The sequence below is a fragment of the Salmo salar genome, chromosome 13 (genome assembly GCF_965601325.2).
Source record: "Salmo salar chromosome 13, fSalSal1, whole genome shotgun sequence".
Lineage (NCBI taxonomy): Eukaryota > Metazoa > Chordata > Actinopteri > Salmoniformes > Salmonidae > Salmo > Salmo salar.
In genome coordinates, this window is record NC_138303.1 from 67,784,559 (window position 1) to 67,810,873 (window position 26,315).

The 26,315-nt window shown below is 43.7% G+C and overlaps 1 protein-coding gene across 3 annotated transcripts in view; it reads left to right on the forward strand.

Moving 5' to 3' along the window:
- LOC106567580 (glutamate receptor 4) overlaps positions 1-26,315 on the forward strand; it is a 179,368-nt gene that overhangs the window by 96,876 nt on the left and 56,177 nt on the right. For 2 of the 3 annotated variants that reach the window (XM_014137067.3, XM_014137066.3), the window contains exons 4-9: positions 9,047-9,231; positions 13,564-13,617; positions 14,406-14,564; positions 21,022-21,189; positions 21,383-21,487; positions 22,629-22,733. In XM_014137067.3, the coding sequence (XP_013992542.1) occupies positions 9,047-9,231; positions 13,564-13,617; positions 14,406-14,564; positions 21,022-21,189; positions 21,383-21,487; positions 22,629-22,733 (776 nt within the window). Of the gene's footprint in view, positions 1-9,046; positions 9,232-13,563; positions 13,618-14,405; positions 14,565-21,021; positions 21,190-21,382; positions 21,488-22,628; positions 22,734-23,997; positions 25,805-26,315 lie in introns of those variants that run through there. The other variant, XM_014137071.3, reaches the window with a different exon arrangement.

The window sequence follows — 26,315 nt, forward strand, 5'->3', positions numbered from 1 at the left end:
AGAATGTATTTATTAACGTTTTCAAGATGCAATATTGTAGTCAGACAACATATGAGATGTGAATGGGCAACATTTCATTCCGAAGTCTGAGTTTATTTTCTCTTGCTTCAGCTCAAATAATGGTTTCAATAAATTTTGTGTCGTTTTTTACTTGGTTATGTCATATTTCTGTCCATACTTTTTATTCAAGCTTGCATTGATACGTGCTTTGAAATGTGTACAAGCGGAGTATGCATCCGTTCGGCATACTTTTATTTGGACTCGTGCTCCGACCCCCCCCGTGCTCCAGATTGCGTGCTCAGAGCACGGTAGTATGCATATTGAGAAACATCCAATGTTATGTTTGATCCTTGATGAATTGACAAGCTGGGGGGGCGTAGGTTTAGCTACTACAACAAGATGATTGAGCTAGCTAACTACATTGGTGTGTAGCTATGAACAATCACTTTGTGCATGGTGCGTTGCATTATGGGAACTGTAGTCTTTATTGTTAACACATAACAACACAGTGACAAGTGCCACCTCTAAGTGGGACCCCAGCCTGCTGCAGTAACTGTACAGTAGTAGTGTGTTAGGAGCTGGGGCCAACACACAGCAAAGGCTTTGCTTTACAGGTCTTGGTGTAAGTTTGAGCATTCATATGTTTAGCTCCAAAGGTCATATATATTACAAAGATCATATATGTACATGATCTGCATTTAGTCATTAATAATGTGTCAGTGTAATGTGTATCTATGGCTCTTTGCATTCAGGACATCAACTACAGTCCTTAGAAATAGAATGTCTAGAATGGGAGATTATTGGTAATTATAGATCAGAGTAGGCAATGCAGGGTCTGGACCATCTCAATTACCCCTACTCTATGTGGAAACCCCTACAGTGGAAGTGTGAATGGATGCTGTCCTAAAATAATGGTTGTCTGTGCTATCTGGTGGACGGGCATGTCTTGGGGCCAAAGGAGGCTACAGACCAAATCTACCAATCGATAGGCAGGGAGGTGTCCTGTCAGGGAAGTGGAATAGGGAACCACGCTGGGGGGGTAATGAAACAAAAGAAAGGATCTGTTCCAAATGGCACCATATTCCCTATTTAGTGCACTACTATTGACCAGAGCCTTGTTGGATGCAAATGGAGCCTGACCGAAAGATGTGCACTATAAAGGGATTAGGGTGCCATTTGGAGTGCACTGAAAGTGAGAACGGCAGTGTCTTTCCAGGAAGCCGCTAGCATCGCTGTAATATTAATATCAATTATTTTTTTCTCTCACTCTTACTCTCTCCCTCTCTGGGTAGAGGTACTGAGGTTCCTGTTCCACTAATGAGCAACGCCAGAACCAGGGTCCACAGCGCATCCTTCTCTCTTGGTCTAGAGCAGCCTTTCTGAAAGTATGGGATGCGACCCAAGGTGGGTCGCGGACTTGTTAATGGTGGGTCGCGACGTGTCAGAGTAAATGTATAATTATTTCATGAATTACTGGAATTGATTTGGCCAAGTGCATCTGCGCTCGCTGCATAGCAGCGGTCTCTGCTCAGTTTGGCAGTTGCGCGAGTGTGAGAGGGAGATGCCCGTGTCCTTCACGGTTTACCGGATCTTTTTCTCTGCAGTTTTCTTGAAGATCACGCCGCGACACACACGATGCAGCGCTGTAGTTCGAGCCATGAATTGTAATGAAACGCGTATACAGCGATGAGTTTCTCTCTCTTTCATACACACTTATGAGGAGCGCCCACAATGTGTTTTGTGTGGGAAAATGCTTAGTAATGAGTCTCTCATAACGAACAAATTAATAAAAACGACTCGTCCTGACCAAACATCCACAGCATGATGGTTAACCCAGGGGGTTCATTCAGAACAGGGCAGAATGCTTCATGAAACAGTGCTTCATGAAACAGTGCTTCGACAGTGGAAAGTGAGTCAGCTAGCAAGGCATTGTTGTCATTTTATAACAGGTGATGATAAGCAGAAATAAGGGAGTACTATCTCTCATAGTAGTAGATGTGAGTTTCACTTTCAAACAATCCCCTGGCCTCCTTGTACACAGTTAATAGCTAACATTCGCCAAAGCAAGCTAGCTACTGACAGTGCAACCCTAGGAACAGTACATATTAATATGAAAAATGATCAGGCCTACTGTACATCTTACTGTAGAAATTATTGTTGAAAACAAGTCTAGGTTGGAACTGTTACTGTTAAAATACAATAATTGTTATTCTTAACTGGAATAAACTGAAGCGAGGCAAACACAGTTCTGGGTTGCTCATCTACAGCAGGAGGAAGTGGTCTCCTGCGTGACTGAGAAAGCAGTAGATGTTCTGGTCCAGTTTGGCACCACATACCTATGCGAGTCAGGGTTCTCAACTCTGACATACAGAAACAGTTTCAAGGCTGAGCATAACCTCAGTGTTGTACTGTCAAAAACGGAGCCCAGAATAGACATGCTCTCATTAGCACTGTGTGGGTGTTTTCTGGTCTACATCTGTGTGATGTGATCAATCAGTTTATTCCAGTTCAGAATAAACAATCTGTACTGTATTTTAACAGCAACAGTTCCAACCTAGACTTTCTTTCAAACAATAATTTCTACAGTAATAACAGTAGGCCTGATCATTTTTAATCTGTACTGTTACTTAGGGTTGCACTATCAACAAGCCTGTGTGTGTGTTCTGTTATTCACCTGTGTGATGTGATCAGTCAGTTTATTACAGTTCAAAATGAAAAATATTTATTGTATTTTAACAGCAACAGTTCCAACCTAGACAGATATGTACAGTGAGGGAAAGAAGTATGTGATCCCCTGCTGATTTTGTACATTTGCCCACTGACAAAGAAATTATCAGTCTATAATTTTAATGGTAGGTTTATTTGAACAGTGAGAGAAAAATCAATTTCTAACATTTTTGACATGCGTTTTTCTGGATTTTTTTGTTGTTATTCTGTCTCTCACTGTTCAAATAAACCTACCATTCAAATTATAGACTGATCATTTCTGTCAGTGGGCAAACGTACAAAATCAGCAGGGGATCAAATACTTTTTTCCCTCACTGTAAGAGTGTTTTTAATGGGGAAAATAAACATTAATAGATATTTATATGGATATTTAATTTCATTATTTGTTTTTGTCTATATTGCATTTGTTTTAGGCATAAGGGCAATGAAATGTACCGATATGTATGTATGTATGTATGTATGTATGTATGTATGTATGTATGTATGTATGTATGTATGTATGTATGTATGTATGTATGTATGTATGTATGTATGTATGTATAGGTGCATATTTTCCTAAGCTTGGGTCACAGGAAAACACAGAATTTCTCATTTGGGTCCCAGGCTGAAAAAGTTTAAGAACCCCTGGTCTAGAGCTCTCTCTCTCTTTCCATCCCTTTCTTTTTCACTCACTTTCTTTCAATATCTATCTCTCCCTTCCCCCCTCTCCACTTTCTTTCTTTCTCTTGCCCTCTCTCTCCTTCGCTCTCTCCTTTCTTTCTCTCCCTTCTTTCTCTCCCTCCCCTCTCTCTGTCTCTGTCCTTCCCTCTCTCTCTCCTTCCCCCCTCTCTCTCTCTCCTTCTCTTACAACTATCAATAATGGCTCACCTATTATCAGATGTGTTTCAACCCAGAAGGGCTGTAGCTACCCTTTACCACATACCTCATGTCAGTTGAACATGATGAAAATAGCCCTTAATAACATCGTCAGTTCAGTTCTCTCTTTCTCTCTCTCTCACTCACTGTCTCACTCTCTCTCTACCTCTGTGTCTCGTTGTCTCGGAGGACTGGGCAGAGGTACTGAGGTTCCTATTCCACTAATGAGCAATGCCAGTACTAAGAAACGCACCGCATCCTTCTCTCTTGGTCTAGAGCTCTCTCTCTCTCCATCCCTTTCTTTCTCGCTCGCTCTCTTGCTCGCTCTCTCACTCTCTCTCACTCTCTTGCTCGCTCTCTCACTCTCTCGCCTCTCTCGCTCGCTCTCTCACTCTCTCGCTCTCTCTCGCTCACTCACTCTCTCACTCTCTCTCTCTCGCTCTCTCTCTCTAATCTATCAATAACGGCTCACCCTGTTCTCAGATGTGTTTCAACCCAGAAGGGATGTAACTACAGTATACCACATACCTCATATCAGTTGAACATGACGGAAATAGCCCTTAATAACATCTTCAGTTCAAACAGTCAATACATATTCCCAAAGCATACAGTATGTACATATTAAGCGTGATCTAGGATCAGTTTTGTCCCTGAATCTGTGACAATAGTCATGCCAAGGATATGCCGACTGTGTTAAAGCCCCTGAATTCATTATTTGTCCAAACAGCAGCCCCTGTTGTTCTGGGATTGATTTGCACTTTTCACACCAAAGTACGTTCATCTCTAGGAGACAGAACGCGTCTCCTTCCTGAGCGGTATGACTGCCTACGTGGTCCCATGGTGTTTATACTTGTGTACTATTGTTTGTACTGTTGAACGTGGTACCTTCAGGCGTTCGGAAATTGCTCCCAAGGATGAACCAGACTTGTGGAGGTCTACAATTCTTTTTCTGAGGTCTTGGCTGATTTCTTTAGATTTTCCCAGGATGTCACGAAAGAGGCACTGAGTTTGAAGGTAGGCCTTGAAATATATCCACAGGTACACCTCCAATTGACTCAAATGATGTCAATTAGCCTATCAGAAGCTTCTAAACCCATAACATAATTTTCAGGAATTTAAAGGCACAGTCAACTTAGTGTATGTAAACTTCTGACCCACTGGAATTGTGATACAGTGAATTATAAGCGAAATAATCTGTCTGTAAACAATTGTTGGAAAAATTACTTGTGTCATGCACCAAGTAGATGTCCTAATCGACTTAACAAAACTATAGTTTGTTTACAAGAAATTTGTGGAGTGGTTGAAAACCGAGTTTTAATGACTCCAACCTAAGTGTATGTAAACTTCCAACTTCAACTGTATGTAAACATTATTAAAGTGGCATTATACTACTCCTGCTATTGCTGTTTCTACTGTTTCTGTCACAACACCAGCTGCCGAGCTCTACTGAAGGCCTAAACATGGGCTGTTGTAGTACGGTGAGAAAACGCAGCAGCTTCACCACATGCATCGATGTCTGTATTGACACTGCAGCTGTCAAGGTCTCACCGACCAGCGTGGAGCACTGACGTGCCCCACACCCTCGTAGACCCCGTCAAACCATTTCAGCAGAATGTATTTTCCTCGTGCATTTCTTCCTTTAAATTTTCTGCGTCACTTTCATCCCTGTGGACAAAGGTGGTTAAAATGACATCATTCCAACCACCTTACCAGAACTGCCCATTGAGATGATAATAATAACTGTTATCCACCTTCCTATCTATGACCCGGTAAGGCTTGGAATATCTTCCTCTAGACTTCTCCTGTACCAGCAGTACTCTACTCAGCTACCTTTTCCAATCTGTTCCTGTCTTAACTGCTTTAACTGCAGATCAGTGGAGATATTTTTAACAAAATGTGCCACTCTGCTTTGGAAGTAGTGAAACATTTGACATATTTTTTTTGTATCTACTCGGAGTAGACTTCTCCTTCTCCTTGCAATATAGTGGAAAAGCTCCCTGTAAGTGGAATATCATAGTCATGTGCTCAGCTGTGGCCGTGCAAGGGGGAAGGCCCAGGCTTTCTCTCTCTCTCGCGCTCTCTTTCTCTCTCACTCTCTCTCTCGCTCTCTGTCTCTCTCTCTGTCTCTCTCCTTCCCTCTCTGTCTCTCTCTCCTTACCTCTCTGTCTCTCTCTCTCTTTCCCTCTCTGTCTCTCTCTCTGTGTCTATCTCTCTCTCTGTGTCTGTCTAACTCTCTGTGTCTGTCTGTCTATCTTTCTCATATAGACAGATGTGTACCAAACAGCGGGGTCTCCAAGTCAGGATGAATGACTCAGTTTAAAAGGTTAGGTCTCTCAGGAGTATTGTGCTCTCTCTCTCCACCCGGACTACATTCGGACCCACTCCATCACTCTCCATCTCCCTGTAGTTTACTGCAGTAGACCAGCGCTGTTTGAAAGTCATTAATTTCATATAACCACTGCCTCCTAGTGGCAGGGAATGGCAGTGTGCAACAAGGAGCGGGAGAAGGAAATGGGGGAGGGGAGGCTGTACTCTGTGGTGCAGGCAGGCAGCTAGCGCGATGACGCTGATTGTGGTTAGCTGCTGCTCTACACACAGCCCTGGGCTACAGATTCATCAGCTGGTAATCAGTGGCAGGAAGGCAGAAAAAAAGGTGTGTAGAAAGGCAGGCAGGCGGGTAGAAAGGTGGGCGGACAAGGAGGAAGGCAGGCCTTAGCGCTCGTCTCTGGTTGGTGGGGCTGGTGTAGGGGGACTGAGGCATGTGATTGCAAATAGAACAATATAGGATTTTGTGTCATTACATAGAAAGGAATTACTGTTGCTGCAGTGGGCTGTTATGTGTCTGCCATAGGCCTCACTTTAAGGAGAGAGAGAGAGTCTGTGTGTGGGGAGGGCTTGTTCGTGTTTGTGTGTGTATGCATGCGTGCATGTCTGTTCTGTCTGTTCTGTGCGTGTGTGTGTGTGTACATGCGTGTTTGTTCGTGCACATGCTTGTGTGTGTGTGTGTGTTTCTGTGCCTTGTCTATACTGTATAAGCCTTAATGGTTGCACTTAGATTCTTTGTTGACAGGGCCTATTATGGGCTTTGCTTTCATCTCCACTGTGTAATTGCATTGATATCACTGACATGAGAAGAGAAGTTGCACCTGGTTCTCTGACTGAAACACTGTAATCACAGCCATATAGATATATGGGCCACTAGCCAACTAGTCATTAGCTCTGTCTATGAAGCACGAACCTATTATATTTTCAGAATTGTCATCTTGGGGTTGTTATCATCAGGGTCATGTTCATTAGGCACCAAATGGGAGAAAATGGACTGAAACTGAAACTATGGACCTGAACTATAATTTTCTTTTCCGTTGCAAGAGGATTTAAAATGTTTTAGGTTCAATTAAATTCATCCTGAATTTAATTCCGCTGCTATATCGATTGCTCCATACATTCATTGCGGAGAAGAATCGCTAGTGTGCGTAGCCTTTTGCAGGATCGATGTGGACAGGTGGTCAGGCTACTAATGAACACAACCCAAGGGGGGATTTAAAAAACTCACTCTTGTGAACTCTATAAAATCGACAGGATTTTTTAAAATGTATCTTTTGATCTTGTGGTGTTATTTATGTCAATGTGGTCTGTACATTTCAGAAAAAAAGTTTTGCAACGGAAATCAAAAGTTTCCATTTCTTATTGGACAAATGCAGGTAGTCCCAGCCCTATTTCCATCAGTTTTCTTCCTTTTGAACACAGCACAAGTCTTCTGCAGGATTTATCCACTCCTCTGTCACAGGTGTGTGTTAAAGCTGAGGCAGGTACTGGTACACACAGATTTGTTTTAACCTTTATTTAACTAGGCAAGTCAGTTAAGAACAATTTCTTATTTTCAATGACGGCCTAGGAACAGTGGGTTAACTGCATTGTTCAGGGGCAGAACAGCATATTTTTACCTTGTCAGCTCAGGGATTCAATCCTGCAACCTTTCGGTTAGTAGTCCAACACTCTAACCACTAGGCTACCTGCCACCTCACATGCATATACACACTCGCAATCTAATGCACACATACGGACATACACACATGTAAATAGTGCCACACGTGCACTCAAACGTATACAGTTGCTGTTTTGATTTATGTTGTCCTTGATGTCTTTTGTTTTTGCATTGTTGTTTTCCTTTGTCTTTATCCTTTTTCTCTTCATTTTGTTGGTTGTTGGTGCATTGGGGGGACAGTGGCTGGGGGGGGCTTGGGGCTGGGAATGGAGGGAAAGTTTTTTTTCGGGGGCGGTGGGGGGGGGATCTCGGATTGTTTAAGGGCAGCTCTCGGGGAACTGTGGGAGAATCTTGGATGGTTGGTGGCCTGGCTGTTGGGAGTTTGGCCCGGTGGCCGATAGGTTGCTGGTTTGGGTCTCCGTTTTGACTTGGTGGGAGATCTGTTGGCGTGCTCCTTGGGCGGGGCTCTTGATCCTGGTTGCTCCTGTGAGTCGCTCTGGATGGGAGTCTGATAGATGACTGAATATAATGTAAATGTTGAGCGGCTTCACTGCAGGTAGATTGTATGTTTTTATATTCAATAATATGTCTTCTTTTTTTAAACTGAGGCAGTGGTGTGTGTGTGTGACCGACCATCGTCCTTGTCCTCCTGGCACAGACACAGAGAGACACCACTCTAATAGGGTGCACAGGAAAATAGAGAGTGAGAAAGGGGGGTTGGGTTGCCAGACGTGGATACTCGAGCACAGGTTAATCTACTAATTGGGAGCAGAGGGAGAAAGGTTGCCAGATTGTGATGGCCACCAGGAAGGGCCGTTTAAGTGGGACATCTGTTACTGTTGGAGAGGAGAGAAGAAGCGCCGTGTGGGGCTCCCCTAACTTCCTCTCATCTCTCTATCATCCCTCTATATATACAAGGCCCCAGCAGCCCAGGGTCCCCCTCTAGAGTACCAATGGTTCCTACCACTCCACCAATCACTGATCAAAGAGACTATGCCATCTACTCAATTATGAGGGTTTAGTTGCTGGACTAGTTAGTATTAAGAATCTGCGTAGTAGCAAAGGGTTAGAACTCTGAACTCAACACAGATAAAGAGGTCTAATTGGATGCAGGGCTTCTTGGGGGGAGCACATGCTTGTTGTTTTTGTAAAGCCAGGGTTTTTAGATTGTGGTGTCAGCTTGATGATATCAGTAATATTCAGCAACATGGTTCATTCGTTCCATTTGAAACCTTCTGTGCCTCAACATTTCCCAGCCAAAAGGAAGCAGGGTTGGGTTCAATTTGAATTTAGTTTGGATTTGGATTGGGCCCAAAATGTTACTGTTGATTTGGGGATCAGCACTGTAAATTAGTGTAAGATCAGATGTGATAGTGCAATGCACTGTTATACATTCAGTATGTCAATCTTTTAATTGTCCCTATGTAAATAAAGTATTGGAATGACATGCTGTGATCTGATTTGCTGTTGGTCCCTCAGGTTACGCCCTACTGCAAGCCATCATGGAGAAGGCGGGCCAGAACAGCTGGCAGGTGAGCGCCATCTGTGTGGAGAAATTCAACGACGCGGCCTACCGGCGCCTCCTGGAGGACCTGGACCGACGGCAGGAGAAGAAATTTGTCATCGACCTGGAGGCCGAGAGGCTCACCAACATGCTGGAGCAGGTGAGATCAGTTAGCCAGTCAGTCAGTCAAGGCAGAGAGGAAGGAAGGAAGACAGGCAGGCAGTCAGACAGCTCAATTCGGTCTCAAGTAGCAAAATTTGAATTGTGTTTTTTGCATTGGATAGAAGTAGAGACTCAGAGCTAGAAAATGGTATATTATACACTACAGTCGAGTATAATGGGAAAGTAATTCTGCTTTGAAAGTTGATAAACTTGTAACCCCACTTTTGAGAAAATGTCTCTTGAATGTTTTGGTACACCTACTGGAGAGCTCTTTGTCTACACCCATTCAGCATTGTTCAAACCCACTTAAGCCTTAGACCCACCCATCTCTTTAAGGATTCACATGTGAGGCCATGTGCTAAACAGAATGAATTTGGTAGTGTTGTAAACAACCAAAGATTTCAAGACTGAAGGCTGGTTTATACTACGTCTATCAACATGTCTGTAGACAGTTGTCACAGTGACATCATGAACATTCTATTGTTGTCCGACATCAAACTTGTCGTTATCGTTATAAAAAAGTATAAACACAAAAACGACAGGCTGCATGACATTAGCAGCCTGGTGGTCCAAAATAGCAAAACTGGGGTATTTTAACACCAATAAACCCATCCATTTAAAAATGAATGAATTATATGTCAATCTAGCAAACCAGGTAACTAAAAGCAATTTTACAAGTCCTCAACTGGCAGCTTAATTAAATAGTACCCGCAAAACACCAGTCTCGACATCAACAGTGAAGAGGCGACTCCGGGATGCTGGCTTTCTAGGCAGAGTGTCAAAGGAAAAGCCATATCTCAGACTGGCCAATAAAAATAAAAGATTTAGATAGGCAAAAGAACACAGACACTGGACAGAGGAACTCTGCCTAGAAGGCCAGCATCGCGGAGTCGCCTCTTCACTGTTGACGTTGAGACTGGTGTTTTGCGGGTACTATTTAATGAAGCTGCCAGTTGAGGACTTGTGAGGCGTCTGTTTCTCAAACTAGACACTCTAATGTACTTGTCCTCTTGCTCAGTTGTGCACCGGGGCCTCCCACTCCTCTTCCTATTCTGGTTAGAGCCAGTTTGCACTGTTCTGTGAAGGGAGTAGTACACAGCGTTGTACTAGATCTTCAGTTTCTTGGCAATTTCTCGCATGGAATAGCCTTCATTTCTCAGAACAAGAATAGACTGACGAGTTTCAGAAGAAATTTATTTGTTTCTGGCTATTTTGAGCCTGTAATCGAACGCACAAATGCTGATGCTCCAGATACTCAACTAGTCTAAAGAAGGCCAGTTTTATTGCTTCTTTAATCAGGACGACAGTTTTCAGCTGTGCTAACATAATTGCAAAAGGGTTTTATAATGATCAATTAGCCTTTTAAAATGATAAACTTGGATTAGCTAACACAACGTGCCAATAGAACACAGGAGTGGTGGTTGCTGATAATGCACCTCTGTACGCCTATGTAAATATTTCATAAAAAATCTGCCATTTCCAGCTACAATAGTCATTTACAACATTAGCAATGTCTACACTGTATTTCTGATCAATTGTATTTTATTTTAACCTCTTGGGGCTAGGTGGGACGCTAGCGTGCCACCCGTGGTGCACTCCATCAACAGCAGGTGCATTTCAAGAGCGGCAAATTTGAATCCAAATAAATGTCAAAATTCAAATTTTTCAAAAATACAACTATTTTACACCATTTGAAAGATAAACATCTCCTTAATCTAACCACGTTTTACGATTTCAAAAAGGTTTTACGGCGAAAGCATAAATTTAGAGTATGTTAGGACAGTACATTTACAAGAGTTGTGTGTAATGTTTTGTCAAGTCAAAGACAGGGTCACCAAAACCATAAAACCAGCTAAAATGATGCACTAACCTTTTACAATCTCCATCAGATGACACTCCTAGGACATTATGTTAGACAATGCATGCATTTTTAGTTCTATCAAGTTCATATTTATATCCAAAAACAGCGTTTTACTATGGCATTGATGTTGAGGAAATCGTTTCCCTCCAATAACCGGCAGTCAAGTCAGCGTAACAAATTAAATAATTAAAATTAGAAAACATTGGTAAAATATTATATTGTCATTTAAAGAATTATAGATTTACATCTCTTGAACGCAATCAACTTGCCAGATTTAAAAATAACCTTACTGGGAAATCACACTTTGCAATAATCTGAGCACTGCACCCAGAAAAATACGCGTTGCGATACAGACTAGACGTCATGTTGGGGAGATCTAAAATCGAAAATACTATGTAAATAATCCATTACCTTTGATTCTCTTCATCAGATGTCACTTCCAGGTATCACAGGTCCATAACGAATGTAGTTTTGTTCAAAAAAGCTCATCATTTATGTCCAAAAATCTCCGTCTCGTTAGCACATGATGTAAGCCAGCCGGACTTCTCGTCATGAACGAGGGGAAAAAATATATTTCCGTTCGTTCAAACATGTCAAACGTTGTATAGCATAAATCATTAGGGCCTTTTTTTAACCAGAACATGAATAATATTCAAGGTGGACGAATGCATACTCTTTTATAACGTATTGGAACGAGGGTACCCAACATGAACTCGCGCGCCAGGTGTCTAATGGGACATCATCGTTCCATGGCTCTTGTTCGGTCAGATCTCCCTCCAGAAGACTCAAAACACTTTGTAAAGGCTGGTGACATCTAGTGGAAGCAATAGGAAGTGCCAAAATATTCCTAAACCCCTGTGTTTTTCAATGGGATAGGTTTAAAGTCAATACAACACATCAGGTATCCACTTCCTGTCAGAAAATGTCTCAGGGTTTTGCCTGCCAAATGAGTTCTGTTATACTCACAGACACCATTCAAACAGTTTTGGAAACTTTAGAGTGTTTTCTATCCATATATAATAAGTATATGCATATTCTAGTTACTGGGTAGGATTAGTAACCAGATTAAATCGGGTACATTTTTTTTATCCAGACGTGCAAATGCTGCCCCCTAGACCCAACAGGTTAATGGACAGAAAATGTGCTTTTCTTTCAAATACAAGGACATTTCTAAGTGACCCAAAACTTTTGAACGGTAGTGGATATTTTTTTAATTAACAAAATACTTTTTCACATAGGTAGTGCACTGGAGCTTTAATAGTCTTGTATTTGTGGATCAATATTATAGCCATCTGCAGTGCGGGCAATTTTCTTCTTTCCAGCAGCTCCCACCCTCCCATGTCGATAAAAGAATCACAGCACCCATACCCACAAACTATTTCCTGCAGCTATGCGCCACTCAGTTGCCTGTACTGTATGTAGTCAGAGTTGAATTAACCAAATAACCCCCTTCTCTGTTTCATAGTGTACTCCTCCGCCGCCCCCAGGCAACCAGTGTCTCTATCTCACATTTCAATTATTCAGCAAATCTCCACTCCGGCATATCACTGTGCTAACAACTCAGTGTGTATGTGAGGGTGTGTGTGTGTGTGTGTGTGTGTGTGTGTGTGTGTGTGTGTGTGTGTGTTGTGATCCCTGGACACACAATCAACAGTACCCGTCATATCTCTGTAGGCCTCAGTACACACAACATCTAAATTAGCAGGTCAAATCTTCTTCTTTTTTTACCTCTGCATGGGTCCCCTTTTAAAGGGTAATTTAAAAATGTTTTTTGCTTATTTTTAAATTCCCTCAGGTGTTATTGTTTCCTCCAAACCGTTTTTCATTTTGTTACCTGGTTATTTAGCGATGTCCAGAAAAATGTAGCTCGCATTTTTGGAGAATGGAGCTATGCTAGTGGAAACAGATTATATTTGTAAGCGGGACATTCAAACACATTAGGCTAAAACTTTAAAGACACAACAATGGATGCTTTACTGAGCATTCATAAAGTCTTAATAATCACTACGTAGATACTGTACCTCACAAATCCTCTGTAAGCAGAGTCATACTACATGGCGACGTAAGCAGCAGCTGTCTTGAGTTCAAAGTCTGTTTAGCTATTTGAAATCTGCTTGTGTTCGATGATGATGCCAATGATTCAATGAACATTCTCTGTCTCTATCTCCATGCCGGGAGCATTGTCATGTCTTGCCTCGCCTCAGTGTCTGTCGTTCTTTTTCCTTGTGTGGCACTCATCCGGATGCCTACTCATTTGTTTAGACAGTCGGCACGTCTGATTTCTCCCCATGAAAGACAATGTTCACGCGCTGGCAAGCCGCACACACTGGGGTGTCATTCAACTGACAGCCAATTAAGCATGCTAATGCTAATTCAGTCGGGTTCACTTAAAATCTGTCGAACGTTTGTCCCTTTCCAGTCGGGTTGACTTAACGTTTCTCTAACGTTTCTCCTCCCCTTCTCTCGCAGATTGTCAGCGTCGGAAAACATGTCAAAGGCTACCATTACATCATGGCTAACTTGGTGAGGGAGAAAATCCTGGCATGTCTTGACTACATCCTTATTCTTCCTTCTTCTCTCTGTCTCTCTCTCTCTTCCCCCCCCCCCCCCCCCCCTCTCTTCTCGTCTATGTAATTAGTATTCAGCCCATTTCCACAGTGACAGTGTATTAATGATGTCCAGATCAGGACAGCTCAGTGTGTGTGTGTGTGTGTGTGTGTGTGTGTGTGTGTGTGTGTGTGTGTGTGTGTGTGTGTGTGTGTGTGTGTGTGTGTGTGTGTGTGTGTGTGTGTGTGTGTGTGTGTGTGGGGGGGGGGGGGGGGGTGTGTGCATGAGTGGGAGCGTGGGTGTGAGTGTGACACAGCATTGGAGGCATCAGAGCACTGGGCTGAGAGAGATTACTGTTGGCACAATCCTTCTTACCAGCTCTCTGCTGTAGAAGCAGGGCGTCGACAGAATTCAGACTCAGCCGGTGATCTTAGAAAAGTCTAGGGGAGAATTTGGAGAAGTGTTTGGTGTCCTTTTATGTTGTGGTATCACATACTGTACAGGGTCCTGTCTCTGTTTCTCTCCTTTTCGCTCTCTTTGCCTCTCTCCCACTCCCTCTTCTCTTCCCCTTCTTCTTCTCTCTCTCCCCCCATATCTCGCTTTATTTCTATCCCTTTTTCTATTTACCTTTTGCCTACCTCCATCACTCTCCATACCTCTATCTATAAATGTCATTCTCTCATCCTCTCTCTTCTTCTCTGCCCTCTGCCTCCATCCATACCAAATGCTCCATCTCGCCCCCCTTCCCCCCACTCTCTCTCCAGGGGTTTAAGGACATCAACTTGGAGCGCTTCATGCATGGAGGGGCCAACGTGTCGGGCTTTCAGCTGGTGGACTTCAGCAACCCCATGGTTATCAAGCTGATGCAGCGCTGGAACAAGCTGGACCAGAGGGAGTACCCAGGCTCCGACAGCCCCCCAAAGGTAACACCCTACCTGGGGGTTAATAAGTCCTCTTTCATCTTCACTAATGTCCTGCCTTCTCCCCCATCCCCTGAAGAGGGACAGCTCCCTCCCATGGTACACTATGCCTGGGGGTTCTCTGGTGTATCTCTCCTCTAAGGTTTGGAAGATAGCACCCAGGGAGGATTTGTCAGAGCTGAGTCAATCAGGATCAGACCTGAGACCTTTTCCAATGCCATGCCTGTCCTTCTGGGCTCACTTTATGTGGTTTAGGATTCTACAAGACCAACTGTAGAGGTGCAGGGTTAGCTAGGGCATGGAGACGTTCACACACACATACACACACACACACACACACACACACACACACACACACACACACACACACACACACACACACACACACACACACACACACACACACACATGCCCAGAAACATTAAATACCTTGCAGTACATGCTAACCTGCTAACAGTCTCGTCTGCACTGTCAAGGGCCAGGTGCAAGTCAAATTGTATTTGTCACATGCGCTGAATACAATAGGTGTAGACCTTACAGTGAAATGTTTACTTACAAGCCCTTAACCAACAATGCAGTTTTAAGAAAAATAAGTGTTAAGTAAAAAATAGATAATAGAAAATAAAAATAACAAATAATTAAAGAGCAGCAATAAAATAAAAATCGAATCAAATGTTATTGGTCACATTCAAATGGTTAGCAGATGTTAATGTGAGTGCAGCGAAATTCTGGTGCTTCTTGTTCCGACAGTGCAGCAATATCAACAAGTAATCTAACAATTCCACAACAGCTACCTTATACACACAAATCTAAGGGATGGAGTAAGAATATATACATATAAATATATGGATGAGCAATGACCGAGCGGCATAGACAAGATGCAATAGATGGTATAAAATACAGTATATACATATGGGATGAGTAATGCAAGATATGTAAACATCATTATTAAAGTGCCATTAATAAAGTGATTAGTGATCCATTTGTTAGTGGCCAATGATTTCAAGTCTGTATGTAGGCAGCAGCCTCTCTATCTTAGTGATGGCTGTTTAACAGTCTGATGGCCTTGAGACAGAAGCTATTTTTCAGTCTCTCGGTCCCAGCTTTGATGCACCTGTATTGACCTCGCCTTCTGGATGGTAGTGGGGTGAACAGGCAATGGGTTGGGTGGTTGTTGTCTTTGATAATCTTGTTGGCCTTCCTGTGACATCGGGTGCTGTAGGTGTGCTGGAGGGCAGGTAGTTTGCCCCCGGTGATGCGTTGTGCAGACCACACCACCCTCTGGAGAGCCCTGCAGTTGTGGGCGGTGCAGTTGCCGTACCAGACGGTGATACAGCCCAACAGGATGCTGTCAATTGTGCATCTGTAAAAGTTTGTAAGGGTTTTGGGTGACAAGCCAAATTTCTTCAGCCTCCTGAGGTTGAAGAGGCGCTATTTCACCACACTGTCTGTATGGGTGGACCATTTCAGTTTGTCCGTGATGTGTACTCCAAGGAACTTAAAACGTTCCACCTTCTCCACTACTGTCCCATCGATGTGGATGGGGGGTGCTCCCTCTGCTGTTTCCTGAAATCCACGCTCATCTCCTTTTGTTGACGTTGAGTGAGAAGTTGTTTTCCTGACACCACACTCCGGGTGCTCTCACCTCCTCCTTGTAGGTGGTCTCGTCGTTGTTGGTGATCAAGCCTACTACTGTTGTGTCGTCTGCAAACTTGATGATCGAGTTGGAGGCATGCATGACCACGCAGTCATGGGTGAACAGGGAGTACAGGAGGGGGCTTAGCACTCACCCTTGTTGAGGATCAGCGAAGTGGAGATGTTGTTTCCTACCTTCACCACCTGGGGGCGGCCCGTCAGGAATTCCAGCACCCAATCGCACAGGGCGAGGTTGAGACCCAGGGCCTCAGGCTTAATGATGAGCTTGGAGGGTACTATGGTGTTGAATGCTGAGCTGTAGTCAATGAACAGCATTCTTTTGGTCCTAAACTTGGCGCTCCGGTACCACTTGCTGTGCGGTAGCAGAGAGAACAGTCTATGACTAGGTTGGCTGCAGTCTTTGACAATTTTTTGGACCTTCCTCTGACATCGCCTAGTATAGAGGTCCTGGATGGCAGGAAGCTTGGCCCCAGTGATGTACTGGGCCGTATGCACTACCCTATGTAGTGCCTTGCGGTCGGAGGCCGAGCAGTTGCCATAACAGGCAGTGATGCAACTGGTTAGGATGCTCTCGATGGTGCAGCTGTAGAACTTTTTGAGGATCTGAGGACCCATGCCAAATCTTTTCAATCTCCTGAGGGGGAATAGGCTTTGTCGTGCCCTATTCACGACTGTCTTGCTGTGTTTGGACCATGATAGTTTGTTGTTGATGTGGTCCACTACAGCCCCGTCGATGAGAATGGGGGCATGGTCTGTCCTCCTTTTCTTGTAGTCCACAATCATCTCCTTTGTCTTGATCATGTTGAGGGAGAGGTTATTATCCCGGCACCACATGGCCAGGTCTCTGACCTCCCTATAGGATGTTGCAGAAGGAGGTGTTTAGTCCCAGGGTCCTTAGCTTAGTGATGAGCTTTGAGGGCACTATGGTGTTGAACGCTGAGCTGTAGTCAATGAATGGCATTCTCACGTAGATGTCCCTTTTCTCCAGGTGGGAAAGGGCAGTGTGGAGTGCAATAGAGATTGCATCATCTGTGAATCTTTTGAGGCGGTATGCAAATTGGAGTTGGTCTAGGGTTTCTGGGATAATGGTGTTGTGAGCCATGACCAGCCTTTCAAAGCACTTCATGGCTACAGACGTGAGTGCTATGGGTCGGTAGTCATTTAGGCAGGTTACCTTAGTGTTCTTGGGCACAGGGACTATGGTGGTCTGCTTGAAACATGTTGGTATTACAGACACTTGCCAATTTTATTTTTTATTTTATTTCACCTTTATTTAACTAGGCAAGTCAGTTAAGGACAAATTCTTATTTACAATGACGGCCAAACCCGGCCGACGCGGCCAATTGTGCGCCTCCCTATGGGACTCCCAATCACGGCCGGTTGTGATACAGCCTGGATTCGAACCAGGGTGTCTGTAGTGACGCCTCTAGCACTGAGATGCAGTGCCTTAGAAGCCAGTGACTGATATGGTCTACTCCTCAATGCCATCGGAAGAATCCCGGAACATATTCCAGTCTGTGCTGGCAAAACAGTCCTGTAGCTTAGCATCTGCATCATCTGACCACTTCTTTATTGACCGAGTCATTGGTGCGTCCTGCTTTAGTTTTTGCTTGTAAGCAGGAATCAGGCGGATAGAATTATGGTCAGATTTGCCAAATGGAGGGCGGGGGAGAGCTTTGTACACGTCTCTGTGTGTGGAGTAAAGATGGTCTTGAGTTGTTTTTCCTCTGGTTGCACATTTACCATGCTGGTAGAAATGAGGTAAAATGGATTTAAGTTTCCCTTCATTAAAATTGCCGGCCACTAGGAGTGCCGCCTCTGGATGAGCATTTTCCTGTTTTCTTATGGCCTTATACAGCTCATTGAGTGTGGTCTTAGCGCCAGCATCGGTTTGTGGTGGTAAATAGACAGCTACAAAAAATATAGATGAAAACTCTCTTGGTAAATAGTGTGGTCTACAGCTTATCATGAGATACTCTACCTCAGGTGAGCAAAACCCCAAGACTGTCTTACGATTAGATTTCTTGCACCAGCTGTTGTTTACGAATAGACACGGAATGCCACCCCTTGTCTTATCGGAGGTGGCTGTTCTATCCTGCCGATGCATTTAGCCACGACTCTGTGTAATTTAAGATATTACAGTTTTTAATGTCCCGTTGGTAGGATATTCGTGATCGTAGCTCATCTATTTTGTTATTAAATGATTGTGCGTTGGCTAATAGAACTGATGGTCTATTACCTGCACGTCATCTGATCTTTACAAGGCACCCGACCTACATCCCCGATATTTCTTTCTCATGCGAATCACGGGGATTTGGGCCTTGTCGGGTGTCTGAAATAAATCCTTTGTGTCCGAATCGTTAAAGAAAAAAATCTTTGTCGAGAACAAGGTGAGTAATCGCTGTCCTGATATCTAGAAGCTCTTTTCGGCAGAAACATTTAAGTACAAAATAAGTTACAAATAATGCGAAATAACACACACAATAGCACAATTGTTTAGGAGACCGTAAAACGGCAGCCATCTCCTCCAGTGCCAGGCAATGGGATTGTATCTCAATCACACCTGTGGATTTTCTCAGTGTTGGAATAGTAGAGCCCAATGCCTGAGGGAGCTCCACTCTTGCTAGGGGGCCATGGCCATGGGCATTAGCTAACTTTAGCTGCTTTAGCTAACTTTAGCTGGCCTGCTGCACTTGACTGCACTGGACTGCACTCTATCAGGCTTGGCTTGGCAACATCCAGAGTGTAGCGATCCCAGGGGAAACGGATCAAAAAAGCCTTGGGAAATAGCTCTGCCTAATGCAGAGAGGAGCGAGGTTGCTTTCCCCATGCTTTTAAATGCACTGCTAACTGAATCAATTCATTTTCACCAGCATGGCTTCATGCTCCAAAAATGCTAGCCATGAGATTCTGGTTGTTGCTAAATAACCAGCAAAGGAACTTTAAAAACGGTTTGGATAAAACAACAACAAAGAAGTTGAAAATAAGCTAAAACTTAAATAAATAACTGTCCCTTTAAGGGTCTCGGTGACCAGCAGTCACCCACCACCCACATCATGAGTCAGAAGCTCTGAGTGCTGAGCTGCACTGCCTTGGGATAGAGGGGAGAAGGAGGGAGGGAGTGATGGAGGGAGGGAGAGAGAGCGGTAGGAGGTAGAAGAGAGAGGGAATAGATGGAGAGAGGGAGAGAGAAAGACTGGGAGAAGAGAGAGAAAAACCATTGGACCATTTCAGTTTGTCCGTGATGTGTACGCCGAGGAACTTAACTTTCCACCTTCTCTACTACTGTCCCGTCGATGTGGAGAGGGGGGTGCTCCCTCTGCTGTTTCCTGAAGTCCACGATCATCACCTTTGTTTTGTTGACGTTGAGTGTGAGGTTATTTTCCTGACACCACACTCCGAGGGCCCTCACCTCCTCCCTGTAGGCCGTCTCATCGTTGTTGGTAATCAAGCCTACCACTGTAGTGTCGTCTGCAAACTTGATGATTGAGTTGGAGGTGTGTGTGTGTAAGAGTGTGTTTTTCATCCGTTATCACCATTCCAATGTTCTCCCTACCAAACAGCCTCTCAGTCTCTGCTGTACAGTAGCACCATTCATCATTGCTGTATTGAGTGGAGCACCACTATGTCCTGGTCACAGTCTAGATGGAGGTCAACCAAACAGCCACAACACCCTCATAACTTTTTGGCAGGATTGTCCCTCTTATCTCTTCAAGTGCCCAGACTCTTATTGATGGCCTGCCTGTGCCAGTTGGTGCTAACATTCGTGCCCAGGGTGCGACTGGCATCAGCCGGGGTTATCAAACTGTTTATCGCCCCCCTTGCCCCACATTGATATAGGAAGCATGTCTGCCCCGACAGGGGGTTGATGGTCCACAGACACATACACACAGAAGACCCCCTCACCCTCCCACCTACCTACCCACACACACACGCACCCTGTGCCCCCCACCCTCCACACATACCCACACTGCGCCCCCCACAGAGAGCTGTAATGAGCGAGGGAGGGATGAGGGAGAACTGGGTTAATGAGTAGGATTCCCCCAGGCCAGAGGCAAAGTTACAGTGCCTTCAAAAAGTATTCACACCCTTTGACTTTTTCCGCATTTTGTTGTGTTACAGACGAAATTGAAAGTAGATTAAATAAAACATTTGTGTCACTGACCTACACACAATACCCCATAATGTCAAAGTCGAATTATGTTTTTAGAAGTTACAAATGAATAAAAAATGAAAAGCTGAAATGGTTTGAGTCAATAAGTATTCAACCCCTTTGTTATGGCAAGCCGAAATAAGTTAAAATCGAACACAACACATCACTGAGTACCACTCTTCATATTTTCAAGCATGGTGGTGGCTGCATCATGTTATGGGTATGCTTGTCATCGGAAAGGACTAGGGAGTTTTTTTTTATTATTATAAACGGAATAGCGATAAACACAGGCAAATGTTGCACAATGCCAGTGTGGAAAGCTCTTAGAGACTTACCCAGAAAGACACACAGTTAAAATATTTTGTATAGACCGTTGACCATTTCTTTTTTCAATTAAATCAATTTTAATTCCACTTTGAAACACAACAGAATGTGGAAAAATAACTTGTACTTTATAGCATGGATTATTGTTATCTGATTGGTAATGAACGGTAGTGCTTGGCGTCACACGTCGAGAGAGTTTGTCACAATGCAACAATCTTCCTTGCCGCAAATAATGTGTTTTTATGCCCAGTGCACACACGCAGAAACTTTTCCCTCTTTTCATCCCCCTACCACACACACACCTGACGATTCTCTCCTGTTCCCCAGTACACGTCGGCTCTGACGTACGACGGCGTGATGGTGATGGCAGAGGCCTTCAGGAACCTGCGTAGGCAGAAGGTTGACATCTCTCGCCGGGGCAACGCTGGGGACTGTCTGGCTAACCCCGCCGCCCCCTGGAATCAGGGCATCGACTTGGAGCGCACCCTCAAACAGGTATCTACCACTGCACCTCAAAGCCATTTCGGTTCATGAATTACCTCATTTCTGCAAACTCTATGATGTCCACAAAGGACAAACTGTCAACACTACAAACTGTTTCCTGTGAAATGTTCTCTTATTTAAAATAGAACGAAGGTATACCTGCATTCTATGTGACTCTGGTGATAGTGTTTTGTCCTGTGTACAGGTCTGGCTGCAGGGATTAACAGGTAATGTCCAGTTTGACCACTATGGACGCAGGGTCAACTACACCATGGACGTGTTTGAGCTGAAGAACAACGGACCCAGACGAGTAAGATGACTACTGGTCCACCCACCTAACCCAGTCATTTGAAAACATAATAACTATATGTTTGAATATCTATTTACTATATGGTTCATTTTATTCTCAATTTCCATCACTGCCCATGCTTTCTAGCTATCACCATAATAACTACACCATAATACCACTATACCATAATAATTTGAATAACAAATAACGTTGTTTCTTTTCATTTTCAATTTCCATGGTTTAAAATGCCAGAAGAGAGTGAACATCTGTTTATCTGTTTATCCTGTTATTATTGTCTGTGTGTCTGTAGAACCTGGGTATTGTGTATTAGTGATGAACAGTAGCGTGAACAGTATACTCAGGCTTCGAGAGTGTGTGTGTGTGTGTGTGTGTGTGTGTGTGTGTGTGTGTGTGTGTGTGTGTGTGTGTGTGTGTGTGTGTGTGTGTGTGTGTGTGTGTGTGTGTGTGTGTGTGTGTGTGTGTGTGTGTGTGTGTGTATTTTGCCGTGTCCTGTATATTATTTTCAGTGCTGTGTGTGTGTGTGTGTGTGTACGTGCAGGACTCCAGCCAACTACGGTACGTGAATAGAGAGAGGTGGAGCAGTAGAGAGAGAGAGTGATGGAGGAGAGAGAGGGGGAGGAAGTGGAGGGGTGGTTGGGCCTACCCACAGGCTGGCTCTGCATGCTTAGGGTCAAATACACCTATGCGTACATGCCATCCCTTTCTCTCTCCCCTCCCTTCTTCCTGCTCAATGGCAGACACCACCAGGATGAAATAAAACCCTGTCTAGCTTTATTATATACCATGTATAAAACAGTATATAACAATTTATTTGGCAGACATATTCACTTCCTTAGCTTGACTCACCTATTATATGACTCAGATTCATATACTGTATAATAAAAAACTAAACATTGTGCATTTTTATACATGGCACAACCAAGCATAAGATTTGTGTGACTCTTCTCCTTTGCTTGTATACACAAAATATCTCAGATAGTCTCATAGATCCTAACACCACATAATTAACACAAAAATACTGGAAACGACACATACTCTACGGTGAGTAATCATGACAAACGCATTCAAACAACAAAGAAATCATACCACGCACGCACGCACACCATGGCCGTTTCACTCACAGTCCTCTCATTGTCTCCAGATGGGTTACTGGACGGATTCAGACAAGCTGGTTCTGATCCAGAATGAAGCCCTCAATCCCAACGAAATCATGGAGAACAGAACTGTCGTGGTCACCACTATCATGGTAAGACGCACTACAACCCTACTAACACACATGCGCCTGTGTTCAGAGACACACGTGTGCGCACACACACAAAAGCGACACAGACACACACACCCTCTAGCACTCTCAAGTCTTAAGCTGTGTTCGAATACCCATACTAACATACGGTATACTACATACTTAATGAGTATATACTATAAACTATTAGTTCATTTTAGTATACTTTAAACGAATGGTATCCTTTCAGTTGAGCGTACTAGAGGTCTAGCACTCTCAAGTCTTAGTGTTCTCCCCGGAAGAGCTTTACTCTACCTTCCTTCAGTCACACAAATACACACCTTATCCAAAACACACGTCAACAGTGGCTCTGCAGATGCTTTTGAGATGTTCCACTGGGTGTGATGGAGATTGTAAAAACGTCACTAAGTGCTGTACCTGCCATGACTAGTCTAGTCCCCTTTATAAAATGCATGAGCTGCATTCTGTATCCTTGCCAGAGACTGCTACAGCCGCATTTTAACAGCTGTCAGTCAATGTGGCCAGACAAAGTCAGATTCTATTACTCAAACACATGGACACTCATGGACACTCATGCGCCCACACACACACACACACACACACACACACACACACACACACACACACACACACACACACACACACACACACACACACACACACACACACACACACAGGCAAATGCATGTACTCACAAACCCACAGACACAAGTGTGCACACAGAAACATACACACAACTCTCTGGGCCCAACTCTCTCTTCCACAGCACTCATTGTTTACTTACTAGTAGGCCTGCAGGACCCAACTGATACCTTGGACACAAAATGGCTGCCTGTTTGCTTGGTTTCTGTTAGTTAAATTTGGACTAATACTGTAACCCTGTCTGTACCACAATTCAAAATGGCCACCGGTTGCATGGAATGTTAACTATGGGTACTAAATGAGAAGGCTTTTCATACTACTGAGCCGAACCGAGCCGAGCCAAACCAAGCTGTGCTGAGCTGGCCTGGTTACGCATCCATCATAGTTGCTGGAACTAAGCTGAAAAGGACAATGTTAAAAGAACATTTCCACAGTTTGGCACAGTTTGGTTCGGGTCGGCATGATAGTGTGAAAACGGTGAAGATGTGCTTTGTTTCTGAGAGTGAAGGTGGCTGACTAGATAAGAGGAGATGGAGAGAACAGGGTAAGAAAAGACAGAGTGAGTAGAGGAGGGATGGAAATGGGATTGGAGAGTCATACCTCAGCAGAATCCTCCTCTTTTCAGCCCCTGGTGAGGAAACCCATTTTAAGAAACTGAGAAACTGGACACAAGCAGAGCCCAAATGAAAGCCCATATTGGGAAACTGACGGACGGTATTGGACGTAACCAGAGCCAGAGTGAACCCCCTAAAGAAACAGACTGATGCAACAGAGAGCTGCGTCATGACTTCTAACGCACACCATATTAGTTAACTGACCCAAGGGATGGATCTATCCAGAGCCAAAATGAATCCCCTCAAGAAGACACAAAATGGACACAGTCTGACCAAATTACGTGTTTTTTTTAGATGGAGAGAGATAGGAGCCACAATGGACCCTTCGTCCTGCCTAAGGCCACAAGAATGCTTGTTCTTCTTATCAGCATCACATCAACATGGTTGTACTTAACTGCGTATGTGTGTGTGCGTGCGTGCGTGTGCGTGTCTCAAACAACTCTAGGATATAAATGTTTTTATTACATGAATTTCCATGCCTGGCATATTCCAGGTGATTATGGTTGATACAATATTTGATATTGAAATGGATGTTAAGATGATTTTAACAAACTAACTTCAAAAATGCTCTGAGGCTGCTCTGAATCTGTGAGTTTCCATTCAGCTTTTGTATATAAGAGCTTTATAACGTACCTTCTAAAGCACTGCCTAATTTCAGCTCATACAAACCACATCACCACGCTTCCATAGAGCATGATAATATCAGTGTTTAACTATGCTGGCTGTCTGGGATAGCATCTGTAATGTGTGTTTGCGCTTGATAATGCACTTGATAATGCACTTGATAATGTTTGTTTACTGTAATACACACCAATTAAGCTTTTACTTCCGTATTACATTCTTTGCCAACTATGATAAGCCGAAACTGTAACTCAAACCTGGTTTGGTAATGCATTGAACCTCAACTGTACAGAAGTTTGTTATTGTCAGATACAAAGTTGATCGATAAAGTTTTGGGAGAGGATGGATGAGATATCAGGAGTAGGGCATCATTAGGAGGTCGTCAGTTGTTATACTTCCTAATATGGATGCCGTCTAGGAGCTCCCACTTGATTCGCCTATAGTGAAGTTTCATTCACACTAAACTTTGAAAAGAGCCAGGTAGCGTCTGTTCAGCTGTTTGTCATGTAAATATGCAATTATTTCTGATGACAAGCCTTCATTTGGACTGGTATAGTAATCATTCATCCACAGTGGTAGCTCTGAATATGGCTCATCTCGAGACTGATAGTAAACGCCTTTGTCCGTCGCTCGCCCGATTCATAGGCTATATTCTTCAAAGCGTTTCGCACAAAAAAGCCATTAAAATCGGTGTTAAGTCAGATAATGAAAATACTTTATCACAATGGCACTCTGACTGAATGTATTTTGGCTTGGAGCTGCACACCTTTTTAGGCCTACAGTACTGAATGTCTCCTTATGGTAGCGAGGTAAACGTCATGTTTTAACCTTTTCAGAGCGTACATGGGACAAAATTGTGCCAAAACCCTACAAGGGACCAAAGGGAAACATTTCCTAATGTCTTTAGGATGTCCCCTGTTTGCTGATTGGTATGTCAGAATCAGAAAGGTATTCGAGAACTAGAAATGAGGGTATGTCAGAAATCAAATACCCATTTCACCCTCATATCAAGGACAAGGCAACAGAATGGTGTTTTTTCCCAACCACAGCAGCTGTGGGGACTTACTGATAGCACCTGAACCTCAGCTGAGAAAGCACCTTGGACGTTTTCATATAGCTTTTTCTACTCATGCTTGAAATGTGCTCAATTTATTGAATGTCATGCAGCCAAGGGAAAAATAAAGGTTTGATTTGTGCAATAAGTGGTTGGTGATGACTGGGACACAGAGGAGCTGTTTTGAGAGAGAGAGAGAGAGAGAGAGAGAGAGAGAGAGAGAGAGAGAGAGAGAGAGAGAGAGAGAGAGAGAGAGAGAGAGAGAGAGAGAGAGAGAGAGAGAGAGAGAGAGAGAGAGAGAGAGAGAGAGAGAGTTGAATTTTAGCAGGGAGTCACCATTGAGACCAGTGTCTCTTTTTCAAGGGAGCCATGCACATACAATTTCAAAAGAATCTAATACAATAGAAACAACTAAAATTCAGCACAGACAAACATTAATATACATAAAAAAAACGATCAACTAAAACAAACACATTCTTCATTATAACATTCCTCTGTCCACTCTCTAAATTGCCCCAGGGATACTAAGGCCTCTCTATGTGTACTGTTTTTGGAGAAAAACTAAAGGCCGATTTACAGTACCTAACTCTGAAGACACCAAAGGAGTCTCCGGCCCCCTGCGTTTTGGTTTTAATATCCTTGAGGGGACTAGAA